The sequence below is a fragment of the Macrobrachium rosenbergii genome, chromosome 55 (genome assembly GCF_040412425.1).
Source record: "Macrobrachium rosenbergii isolate ZJJX-2024 chromosome 55, ASM4041242v1, whole genome shotgun sequence".
Classification (NCBI taxonomy): Eukaryota; Metazoa; Arthropoda; class Malacostraca; order Decapoda; family Palaemonidae; genus Macrobrachium; species Macrobrachium rosenbergii.
In genome coordinates this window covers 79,246,468-79,259,237 of record NC_089795.1, presented here as the reverse complement: position 1 = coordinate 79,259,237, position 12,770 = coordinate 79,246,468, and the positions used below count along the sequence as shown (strand labels likewise).

The 12,770-nt window shown below is 36.6% G+C and overlaps 1 protein-coding gene across 1 annotated transcript; it reads left to right on the top strand.

Annotated features, from left to right (window-relative positions):
• Positions 1-4,010: 4,010 nt before the first annotated feature.
• On the top strand, positions 4,011-8,674 carry LOC136835131 (uncharacterized). Its single transcript, XM_067098332.1, has 7 exons — positions 4,011-4,040; positions 4,270-4,358; positions 5,547-5,678; positions 6,131-6,247; positions 6,777-6,908; positions 7,603-7,722; positions 8,332-8,674. Exons 2-7 carry the CDS (start codon positions 4,275-4,277, stop codon positions 8,572-8,574), a joined length of 828 nt encoding a protein of 275 aa, XP_066954433.1. The 5' UTR covers positions 4,011-4,040; positions 4,270-4,274; the 3' UTR covers positions 8,575-8,674.
• The last annotated feature ends 4,096 nt before the right edge of the window (positions 8,675-12,770 follow it).

The following is a 12,770-nucleotide window of genomic DNA, read 5'->3' as shown; positions in this document are numbered from 1 at the left end:
AATGTTCCACAAAAGTGACCGTAATCTCAATCTTTTTTAACCCTCCTCTTTTAACTACTAGTGTCTCCACTCCTATTATCAACTGCGCTAATTGTACTTCGGTTCTACAGACGCACCTTATATACTCTAGTGGGAATGTATTTTAAAATCAAATCTGTATTTTCCAAGTCTTGCATTACTGCTGTGAAATAGAATATCCTCTGACTTTTGCAAAGTAATGCCATCTTGTTAAAAAGAAGGCAATGCAATTATCTACACAGTTCAGAAAAAGCAAGGGTAGTACAGTAATTAATAAATGGAATAAAATGGTAAACTGAATAAGTTTACAAAGACGAGACAGAAAATTCCTCTGAAGAAATAAAGCTAAAAATGAATGAAGAAAGTCATTCCAATAAACAGAAATAATGGCGAATAATCTGCCTATAGAGTAAGATTAAATGACAGTCTCATCCAAATCCCCCCGGATTATTTTTGCAAATATCTCTTTCCTTATAGACGAATATACTTTACTTCACAAAAAACTGAAAATATTTATTTAATTTTCAATTGTAAAAGGTACAATACGGCCAAATCTATTTACACTCCCAACCAAACGGATCTTCAAACATTTACTCAAAACACCTACCAAATACGGAAGTTATGTCTTAATATTTTCAACAATTGCTGTTTCCTCTGAATGAGCTAGTTTTTTTTTTTTTTTTGGCCAAATTTCCAGAGGATGTACTTTTTTTACAATTTACATCTTCACATCTTACGTTGCTGGTCTGCTGTCGCTTGCTTACAGAAAGCCAAAGAATTCAGCTAAAATACAACAAAGGTACAGGTAGAGATGTCAGTGACCTAACCTGTAAATATAATGAAGAGTACTACTTCTTCGTAAACTAAACATTCACTCATTTATCTTTACCACACGCGGCCGGGGTTCAATCTTAATACTCGTGTCCTCGCTGAAGAATGGATATGAACCCATGAAAGAGTTTGTGATAACGATAAATAAATCTCTTTAAGTCTTCACAGAAGCTGGTCCATTATGCAGGACTGAAAAGTTTAAATGACAAGGTCTTAAATTACCATTTAAATTCATTCACCCCCTAACTCAGACAACTTGGCTGCTGGCTCTATTCTGTTCTGTACGTAAAACTGGCAGCGTCCGAACCCCGCTCCCCCCAAAAAGGCGAAAAAGAATAGAATGAATTAATTCCAGTTCCACTTGGCATCTGAATGTCGCATGTACTAACTATTTCCACCTGACACACTCGGCTTTAAAAATTCATTCAAAACAAATACTGAATAAACATTCAACAAACGAACGTGAGGCAAATTTTTCCTAAAATTATTCCTACTTGATACATACATACACATACATAACATGCATACATGCACACACATATATGTATACATTTAAATTATATATATATATATATATATATATATATATATATATATATATATATATATATATATGTATGTATGTATGTATGTATAACCTATATACATATATATTTACACGTATGTATGTAATAAAATAAATTATATATATATATATATATATATATATATATATATATATATATATATATATATATATATATATATATATATATATATATATATGTAATTCTAACAGCCACAATGCCCTCTAACTTCTCGAATTCTTCTGCTTTTTGGATATGCTTGTAACTGAAGCCGAAAAATATCCAGACGGAAGAAATTGAAGAGCCTGTGAATAGCGGTCGCGAGAATCGAACCCGCGTTACCATATTCACAAGGAGGTCACGTTGCCGACCTGGCTATTAGAATTACATATGTGTCTGGTAAAAGTGACCAGTAGATTCTACATATATATATATATATATATATATATATATATATTATATTATGTGTGTGTGTACATGTCATAAATGTCGGGACTAATTTCAGACCAACACGAACAAACTGCGCTGGCTGGATGGCGCGAATATGGTAATGCAATTAACGACGGCTCCCATCCATTACTCTTAGTACGCTTTTGGATGTACAACAGGATTACCTGCAAACAAACCATTCAGCGTTCTCGTGTATAGCCAGTTATACCTTCGCCAGTGCATGAATTCAGCGCATTTACTAATTTCATTGTAATACAGGTAATGAACTAGACGTGAATCGTGCTGTTTATATCAACCAGTAATTCTGTCACTGGGATTTCTAAGTATCTGAACACGAGCGACATGATTTCATGTGCAAGGGATTAACGATTATTCGGAATCGCATACTTGCATAAAAACTACAAGTTATGCACTGAAATACATCTCTCGATGGAAAATATCCAAAGACAACATAACACAACATTATATATATATACATACATATATATATAATATATATATATATATATATATATATATATATATATATATATATATATATATATATATATATATATATATATATATATATATATATATATATATATATATATATATATAGTGTATCTGCCATCAGTTCTTTTTTAGGTTCCGGTTACGCTTCTTTGCTCGTCATTTTTAAAGGACAGTGCAAAATACTTTGAGAACATTTGTGCGAAAATTGCACCACAGATGGGTCTCGCACCAGACGATAAATGATTATATTATGGGATCTGGAGAGGGAAAAATGCTTCAATCTTCGCTTCAGTTTCTCGTTTCACCATGTGTAACTCCATCAATTTCGGATTTGCCCTTTTTAGTTTTCTGTAAAAGAAAACTACTGAGACGGCTTTGTCTGTCCGTCCGCACTTTTTCTGTCCGCCCTCATATTTTAGAAACTACTGAGGCTAGAGGGCTGCAAATTGGTATGTTGATCATCCATCCTCCAATCATCAAACATACCAAATTGCAGTCCTCTAGCCTCAATAGTTTTTATTTAAGGTTAAAGTTAGCCATAATCGTTCATCTGGCAACGATATAGGACATGCCACCACCGGGCCGTGGTTAAAGATTCATGGGCCGCGGCTCATGCAGCATTATACCGAGACCACCAAAAGATAGATCTATTTACGGTGGCCTTGATTTAGGCTGTACAGAAAATTCGACTGCGCTGAAGAAACTTCGGCGCATTTTTTACTTGTTTATGGTGTAACTGCGTTTACTCCTGTGAACTCGCGTTTCCGCTTATCCCTACATTTATCTAACTGACGATCTCTCCTATATGAGGGGATGCTCTGATAAGTGCAAGTTCTTCACTGAAGGGGTGGGTAGAGCTTTCGGGTAGCACGCTGTTGGCCCAGCGTTCGACTCTCCGACCGGCCAATGAAGAATTAGAGGAATTTATTTCTGGTTATAGAAATTCATTTCTCGTCATAATGTGGTTCGGGTTCCACAATAAGCTGTAGGTCCCGTTGCTAGGTAACCAATTGGTTTTTAGCCACGTAAAATAAATCTGATCCTTCGGGCCAGCCCTAGTAGAGCTGTTAATCAGCTCAGTGGTCTGGTTAAACTAAGTAATATACTTATTTTTCTGATAAGTGCAATTGCTCAGGCAAAGAGTCGAACGTTTGCCTTTTGGGTTTTGATACGGAAGTGGCGAATTAATACTAAATAATCTTCTATAAACCCCATAAACGCTTTAAGTTAAGTATACCTTAGTTTTACCAGACCACTGAGCTGATTAACAGCTCTCCTAGGGCTGGCCAGAAGGATTAGACTTATTTTACGTGGCTAAGAACCAATTGGTTACTTAGCAACGGGACCTACAGCTTACTGTGGAATCCGAACCACATTATAGCGAGAAATGAATTTCTATCACCAGAAATAAATTCCTCTAACTCTTCATCAGCCGGCCGCGGGAATGGAACTCCGGCCCACCACACCCAACAGTATTAATCACTTTAAAAAGTAAGTAACAATAACCATATTAGAACAATTAAAACCGCCCTTGAACGTCGTCTTTGTTGTATGGGTGGGGACAACGGCCATCATAATTGGGCGTAGTTATATATAAAGACGATGAAAAACCACGATTCTGTATCATTATTATCCATATCTGGGAGCAGAGACCAGCAGGGATCCAAGAAGGAAAATCTGGTGTGATATTATTCCGTACTGAGAAGCGCGCTTCAGTATCTCTTTCGTCGACTGTCATATACTGCAATTCATTCTTCAGAGTAAATAGGATATAAAATGATGACAAATGAATATAATCTCCTTGTAGGATATTACACAGAATTTAATGATTTAAAAAAAAGGCAAGGTGAAACTAAACATCCCACTGTATGAAGTAGCAATAATTTGAAACGAATTTATTCCGTTACAGTGACAATGCGCTCTCTCGTGCTTCTGCTATCCGCCGTGGCGGCCTGCGCAGCCCAAGATGCCTTCTTCGAGAGGTACAGTTTTGCTAAGGTAAGTATTCATGTCGTATTAAAATTATTTAGCTGACTCCCAATTTCTCCTCTTCGATTTTTATCTACTAAAGAGTATTCCGCCTGTTATAAGTTAGGTGCCTGCATCATAAGGGCCTATTCACACACACACGCAATTATTTATATATATATATATATATATATATATATATATATATATATATATATATATTTATATATATATATATATATATATATATATGTATATATATATACATATATATTATATATATAAAATGTAAATATATATATATATATATATATATATATATATACTATATATATATATATATATTATACATAAATATATATTTTATATATATTATATATATATATATATATATTATATATATATATACTGTAGTGTGTGTGTATGTGTTTTTAGCTGCACCATAAATATTTAACATCATAACAAACTAAACGAACTGGGGCACAAGATATGAGTTGGTGTCCTTATTGCCTGGCGAGATAAAATGCAGAAAGGAGAAAGAGAGAACTAATCAAGTCCAAGTGAATACATATCGACACAAATCTTTGGCTAATTTAGTGACTACTAGGTATCTTCGTTTTCAAAAACTGGGGCTTTTGGTATGTTGGGTTGGATGGTTTCTACCAATCATTTCAATTTTTTGTATATATATATTGTCCACTAGAAGGTGTTACAAATTTTCCACTATACAAATGTTAACTCTTGTTTCGAGAATGAGGTCACTTATCCAACTGCCTCTATGATTGAGTTTTACAATGTCGGAATAAAGAATATATTTTTCATTTATCAGCATTACATGTTAACTTGAGTCTTATCACTGAGTTGTACAAAGTAACAGTTCGTAGTTTTAAGTAGATTTTATTCTAAACTCCCCATATTCAAAATGAACATCTATATAGCCTTCACATAACGCTTCTCGGATTTTATATAGTTTTAGCATTAACTAAAGTTACATGCCAGGGTGTATACCTAAAACGTTACAAAGCCTCGTCCTGCATGTCTAAATCACACCAGACGACGGAATACTTTAAAATCAAGACTTCAAAATCATCTCAGGTCAGATTATTTTCATAATCATTTGTAACCGCTAAAAGAATACTATCTATAAGGATACACTGAGAAATATTCCAAATAAGCTGACTGCACCATAATATTTCTTACATTCTCCTTCTCACGCAGACCATGGCAAGCTGTTTCGGCGAACAGGTGTACAACAGCTACCTGGCTAAGGTGGGCATTGCCCAAAGGGAATGTCAACAACTTCCGGTGTCAAATCTGCACAGACTGGACTTCTCTAGCTATTCGCATCTGGTAAGCGAAAATAGAAAGGTGTTCTTAAAGCATGATGCAAGTAAATCAGTAATCTCTCAATCTATTCGCATTTGGTAGGTGAAAATAGAAAGGTGTTCTCAAAGCAAGATACAAGTAAATCAGTTAGTAATTTCTCTATCTATTCGCATTTGGTAAGTGAAAATAGAAAGGTGTTCTCAAAAGAAGAACGATAAGTAAATCAGTAATCTCTCTATCTATTCCCATTTGGTAAGCGAAAATAGAAAGGTGTTCTCTAAGCATGATAGAAGTAAATCAGTTAGTAATTTCTCTGTCTATTCGCATTTGGTAAGTGAAAACAGAAAGGTGTTCTTAAAGCATGATACAAGTAAATCAGTCAGTAACATCACTGATTAGTATAACTGATTAGTGACATTACACCGGCGACGATTAGCAGGGACTGATTTTATAATATTTTTTCTCTTTCCTTTTAGGGACATCCCCTTCATTTTGGGGGACAATCTCAGTACGTTCCTTTCCCCACGTATCATCCAGCCACTCAAGGACATCACCAGCTGCCTCATTCTTACCAACAGCTCCACTACAGGAAGGTAAAAAGTCCTTCACTGTTTTAAATAAATGCTAAGCTCTGATTGCATTCATGGCGAACAGGGTAAAGTAAGAAATATACAATCAAAGGGTTACATTTGAGAGAGAGAGAGAGAGAGAGAGAGAGAGAGAGAGAGAGAGAGAGAGAGAGAGAGAGAGAGAGAGAGAGAACTCATGGTGACTTGGATAAGGCAAGAAATACAGAATCAAAGGGGTAGCTTTAAAAGAGAGAGAGAGAGAGAGAGAGAGAGAGAGAGAGAGAGAGAGAGAGAGAGAGAGAGAGAGAGAGAGAGAGAGAGAATTAATTCATGGTTTATAAGGTAAAGTAAAAGTATAGAATCAAGGGTTAATTTTTAGAGAGAGAGAGAGAGAGAGAGAGAGAGAGAGAGAGAGAGAGAGAGAGAGAGAGAGAGAGAGAATTCAAGGTGACTTGGATAAAGCAAGAAATACAGAATCAAAGGGTAGCTTTAAGAGAGAGAGAGAGAGAGAGAGAGAGAGAGAGAGAGAGAAACTAATTACATTCTTTTACAGAGACGCCAAGCTCTGCAGCCACAGACTCCAACGAACATTCCTTTCTTCGATAAATATTACCTCCTGGATTCCGTCAATAAGATTACAGCGTCGCTCAGCAACTACACCTGCACACTCCATAAGCTTGGATTTGTAAGTCTTTATTACTTCTTCCTACGCTTATTTGCCTCTCGTTCTCCTCAAGTTTCCCGGGGGAAATGGAGTAATCACGTCGATAGTGTCTGAGAATATCACATTTTCTTCGTTTCTTATGTAAAACAGCTCATTTCGGCTAAAATCTTCATAATTTACTAATACTTTATATACCCTCGGGATTTATAAAAGTGTCACCTTCTTGTACTGAAACAATATATTCCGCATTCTAGATATTTTAGAATTAACTTCACATGAAACAATACTGTACTATGACATACTATGAAGGGTCTTAATTGAGTTCTCGTAATATCGTTTAAAATTTACCTCTCATGAATATAGGTATTCGTCAACACAAGAGAATGTAATATGTATTTAAACAAAATGTATAACCGTTATAATACGCGCAACATGTATTAAATGACAAAAATATATAATAAAACATATATATATATATATATATATATATATATATATATATATATATATATATATATATATATATATATATGTGTCTATATATACATTACACACAGACACAGAGACACACACACATATATATATGCAGAATCCCTCAAATAATCAATAATGTGACTCTAATAAAAAAATCAACTAAAAGTAGAAGCTGTAAGCTTTAAGCCAAAAGACAGCTGATAAAATCTGGGGCCAAAATCACTAAGTTTAATTCTTCCAGATTGACGAATATCTCAACCTGAATGTCAACGGGGCCATCGGCAACTACAACAACCTACCAATTGGACCAGAATTCAAGAAAGACCTCGTCGAAGGAATATACTACTGCAGAGATTTGACGGTAAGCTGGGTGCCTTGCGTCTGTCATTATTCTTAAAAGATTTTTGCTTTTAGTAACTTATGTAAACTTACTTGCTCACTGCACTGCTGCTTTCCGTCCCTCATTATGAATTATTGCTGCTTGCGCAGAAAGCTAAGTTTTGCTGGAAGTTTTAAACAAACATATAAAACTTAGGTCAAAGGCCAAGCGCTGGGACCTGTAAGGTCATTCAGCGCTGACAGGAAAATTAACAATAAGTAGGTCTGAAAGGTGTAACGGGAGGAATACCTCACAGTTGCACTATGAAACAATTGTTTGAGAGGGTGGAAAGCCAGATGGAAGAAAGAGAATAGGAGTGGAGGTACAGTGAAAAGATTGACAGAGGTTGCAGGTGGGGGTCGAAGGGACGCTGCAAAGACCGTTAAGTAATGCCTACAGTGAACCATGTGAGGTGGTTGGAAGATTTAGTAATGTTTGGTATTTTTAAATCAGGCGAAGTTAATCGTTCGCTCAATCCCTCCCCCCTAACTTCCTTTACCTCCCAGTATGGGACCAGAGCATGCGTGTATAAACTTACACACAGACCGGAAATTGAGAAGCATTTTAACATTTTTTTGTTTTTACTTTCAGTACTGTCTCCCTCTGCACAACCTTCGGTCTCCGCTCCCCCTCAACCTCCAGCGTCTCCTCATGGGGATGCAGTGTGAGAAGGAGACCAGGACCGACGCCTGCTTCAAGGAGGACCTCCGAAAAAATATCGGGGAATTCGACTTATCGCTATTCCCGGAAGACGGCGACCAGGAGACAATCCTAAACAAACTATCCGCAATCATCACTGGAGTTGATTCGCTCGAGGAATTAGAGATACTTTAAGGATCAAGAGAACTTATTAAACTTCCTACTGGAACTAAGTTCCCTAACAAGGGTTTGACTGCAACAGATTCGGAGTCGCCTGAAGTTGCCTTATGTTGAAATTGAGTCACTTTCTTTGGAGAAAAATTATATATGTATATATATTATATTTACACACATATATATACATACATACATACATACATTACATATATATATATATATATATATATATATATATATATATATATATACATTTATATATACACATATAAACTATGTAATTTTGTGAAATAAATACTTTATACAAGAATTTATCTATATGTTTCGCATTATACCTAAAGACCTTTTTACAGACTCCCTCACCATGAAAATAAGAGGTTATTTAAACAGGAATTTATTCATCAGTGTGCTAATGCGTGACGATTAAGGCAATCCACTGATTCACATACACAGACACACACACATACACCCGAAAACATACAAACCACATAAAAAAGCCACTACTTCTAAAAAATCCAACCTTTAGATTATGCCTTTTATCCTTCTTCAGTTACTCAGTGGTTTGCCCCTAATGTACTCTTTGTCGATACTTTCACTCATGATTCTGCAATGAATATTTCTTCCTTCGCCTTTCAGGAATCCTTCATTTTAAATACTGTTTCGTTCTTCAAAAATGATTTCTAATTTTAGAGAATTTAGAATTTAGGCCAAAGGCCAAGCGCTGGAACCTATGAAGTCATTCAGCGCTGAAAGGAGTAACAGAAGGAAAACCTAGCAGTTGCACTATAAATCAATTGTTAGGAGAGGGTGGAAAGTAAGATGCAAGAATGAACATGAATGGAGGTACAACAAAATTAATAAATGGGGTTGCAGCTATGGGTTGAAGGGACGCTGCAGAGAACCTTAAGTACTGCCTACAATGCACAGCACGAGGTGCACTGACGGCACTGCCCCCTACGGGGTGCAAATATATGAATGAGTGATCCTATAGCTAAGTCGAGTTCAGTGCATTCAAAGCAGCTCGAACATATTTCTCAGCTGGCCCTCTCAGTCAGAAATTTATGTTTATTAATATTTAAAAATACTCACTGCGATGAAAAGTTTTGGTTCAGATCATTTCAAACCTGTTAAATTTCCTTAGCTCTTGCAAGATTAGGCGTCAAAGTCATAACTTCTATATTTCCCCGTTGTTTCTAACGTTTGACACTGTCTCTGTTCTTACAGTCTGCCGATTCGGCCGTGTTCTCCCTCATAAACTGAATAAGACGGAGGCATCAATTTGCCCAAACCACACTCTTACCATACTTAGGTATTTTTCTCCGTCGCAAGTGATTCGCTGTCTTCGCTGTCCTTTCAAATGGCACTATTTCAAACACTATTCCATTTATCTGAGAGAGTCACTCTTCTTAGGAAGGCCCTTAACAGCCTCCTGGTCCACCACAAACCGCATTTACTTTTTGGTAATTAGCAGAACTCTAATGGCCCAATTCTGTGATTATTTCATCACTACTGCTCAGCTTTAGAATTCTCTCGCTGTTTCCTTTTTCCTTCCATGTATATGGCCCTGAGCCGCAATAAAGATATTATTATTATTATTATTATTATTATTATTATTATTTCTATAATCCCCCATCTTGCATGAGCGGAAAGAAGTTCCACTCTTGCTTTTTCTTCCCTTAATTTTCCTGTTTTCCTCTTTTCCGGCTAGATTAGACTACTATATGTGGCCAGCCTGTCAATTTTCTCAGATGCACCGATGACTGGCCAGGCCACGATAATAAAACCTTCAGGCTCGCTGGACGAGGCTAAAAGGTCTCAACTGATCGATACCCTCATTTGAACAATACATTTAAACTTGTTTTAAAGGCAAATAGGTACCTCATTTGGCTTCACTAAAACCACAATTCACGACAATAGAAATTAAAACTTAAATACTCTAGTTAACTTACATCTTGATTTAAATAAAATTTGCATATGCCCATAGCAAGGCCTGCAGGATATTGAGAATTGAAAGCAGTAATTTACGATAATTCTTTCAAATATAAATGAAAAGTGACGCACTTAATTAGTTATGACCATTGTGGTCTGTAATGTGTAAAGAAGCAATCCGAAGTGGTTTTGCAGAGTTATTTGGCCTTGGATACTGTGATCTCTCTCTCTCTCTCTCTCTCTCTCTCTCTCTCTCTCTCTCTCTCTCTCTCTCTCTCTCTCACACTCTCTCTCAGGTATTGTCTGTAACTCAACAAACTGAGTTTTGCTAAATTCTTCAAATGAAGTTTTCTCCAAATTTCTGTCATACTCCACTAGAAATGACACACACACACACACCCAAAAAACGACCAACTGCCTAAAAGTTTATTTAATTGCTGTAACTAACATATATTAAAATGATTAAATAATGATCGAGTTCATAATAGTTCTCCAAGTAAGATTATAATAAACAATTTCATTTACTCGATGTAAGACGCATCCAATTTCCCTGGAAGAAATTTCCCCGAACTTAGTAACAAATATCAAGAAAGGTGGCCCAAGTTAAATGAACACATAAGTCTTCGAGAAAAAACTTAAACTTAAAACGATGGGCGTTCTTGACGTTCCCCCGCAGGTCCGCGCGAAACTGCTAATTAAAACTGCTTGCATATGCAAGGCATCTGCTTCTTGGCAATAACAATATTCGTAAAATTAAACTGCGTTCCACACACACATTAGCTGCGTTAACGTTCTCCGGGATTCCAATATACAACCGGCCGGTTTTATTTGGTAATCCGATTCTCATCAGGCCACATAGGTTGGAAAGAGAAATGAGCAGGCGAGAAATTTATAAAACAGCAGAAGAAAAAAGTACTTGGGCATATCGATTCCTGTGTCTGCAGTATTAATTTCTAAGAATATGCTAAGTGCGCAATTCCAGACAGTGGATTCTCTCTCTCTCTCTCTCTCTCTCTCTCTCAAAAGAGAAGACGCATCCAGGCAACCGACCCCTAAGCTTTAGGGATGGCGGTTGGGATGAAGATGACACTCTTTCTCACAGGGACTTCCGATGACGACATTAATGCAAAAGGAGATATCAAATTTAATATAAACCTTATGAGTGTTTTTGTAAACATTAAAGTATGGGAGCCCATTATTTGCAACTTATCTCAGCCTTCTAAAAAAAAATTTAGGAAAATTCCAGTGCAGTTCTTTACCACGAAGAGACATAAACCATGCAATTAAATATAAACATTGTGTACTGAGGCATTTCCTCTGGTTCGACGTACTTGGCAGAAAGAATTAAATCACCTTCGCTCTTTTGGTTTAAAGGAATTCGGTCTTCATCCTGTCATCAGACACGGTGGCTGTTGACCCTTCTGGGATGGCTTAACGTTGCATAAACAAAGGGTAGGAAATATTTTAAAATCGCGAATAATTACGCCCATGCGCCCCTCTTCAAGGTGACTGAGGGATGAGTTTACTGAAATGATCATCATTCCTATTACTAATATTATTATTATATTACTATTGAACCGAGAAATTCATCGCGAATAAAAACTGTTCTGAAACCTGAAAATCAGAGCGAGATGAGAAAAAGTCACCTTTTTTATATAAAAATACATAATGAAAAATGGAATTTCTTTTCACAGAGACTTTCTAACCAGCAATGAACTGAATTAAATTGAATACAGAATTGAGGCCAAAGGCCAAGCCCTGGGACCTATGAGGTCATTCAGCGCTGAAACGGAAACTGACAGTAAAAGGTCTGAAAGGTATAACAGGAGGAAAACATCGCGGTTGCACTATGAATCAATTGTTAGGAGAGGGTGGAAAGTAAGATGGAAGAAAGAGGATATGAAAGAAGGTACAGTAGAAGGAACGAAAGAGGTTACAGATAACCAGCAAGAAAGCGTCTCAGAACTGTAACAACAACGAAAAGGCGCAGCGAACGACAAAGACCCTGACCAACTTTCGCTCATAAAAGAAAATAAATCATTATGGCTACCGGGCTCTGCGTTTCCCCCAAACGAAGGTTCAGTCAGATAAATGGAGACTTTTTCAAAGAAATCAAGTTCGACCTAAGTTTAAACACTCATGCCAGTCTCAAGTCTGGATAAAGGCGGGCTTGAGAGTAGTGCTGACGCCCAGTTCTAAAACTTGAGACAAATCTGAGCAATCTGGTGCAAGTACGTGGGTTATAATAAAGGAAGAGAGTCAGAGGGGCAAAAACTACAGTTCGT

What these genes read in the sequence shown, in the direction of transcription:
- LOC136835131 (XM_067098332.1), top strand. Translation starts at nt 4,275, where the DNA reads ATGCGCTCTCTCGTGCTTCTGCTATCCGCCGTGGCGGCCTGCGCAGCC. An exon ending in TCTCTAGCTATTCGCATCTG is followed by an intron (nt 5,679 to 6,130) that starts GTAAGCGAAAAT and finishes CTTTCCTTTTAG; the next exon opens with GGACATCCCCTTCATTTTGG. An exon ending in CACTCCATAAGCTTGGATTT is followed by an intron (nt 6,909 to 7,602) that starts GTAAGTCTTTAT and finishes TAATTCTTCCAG; the next exon opens with ATTGACGAATATCTCAACCT.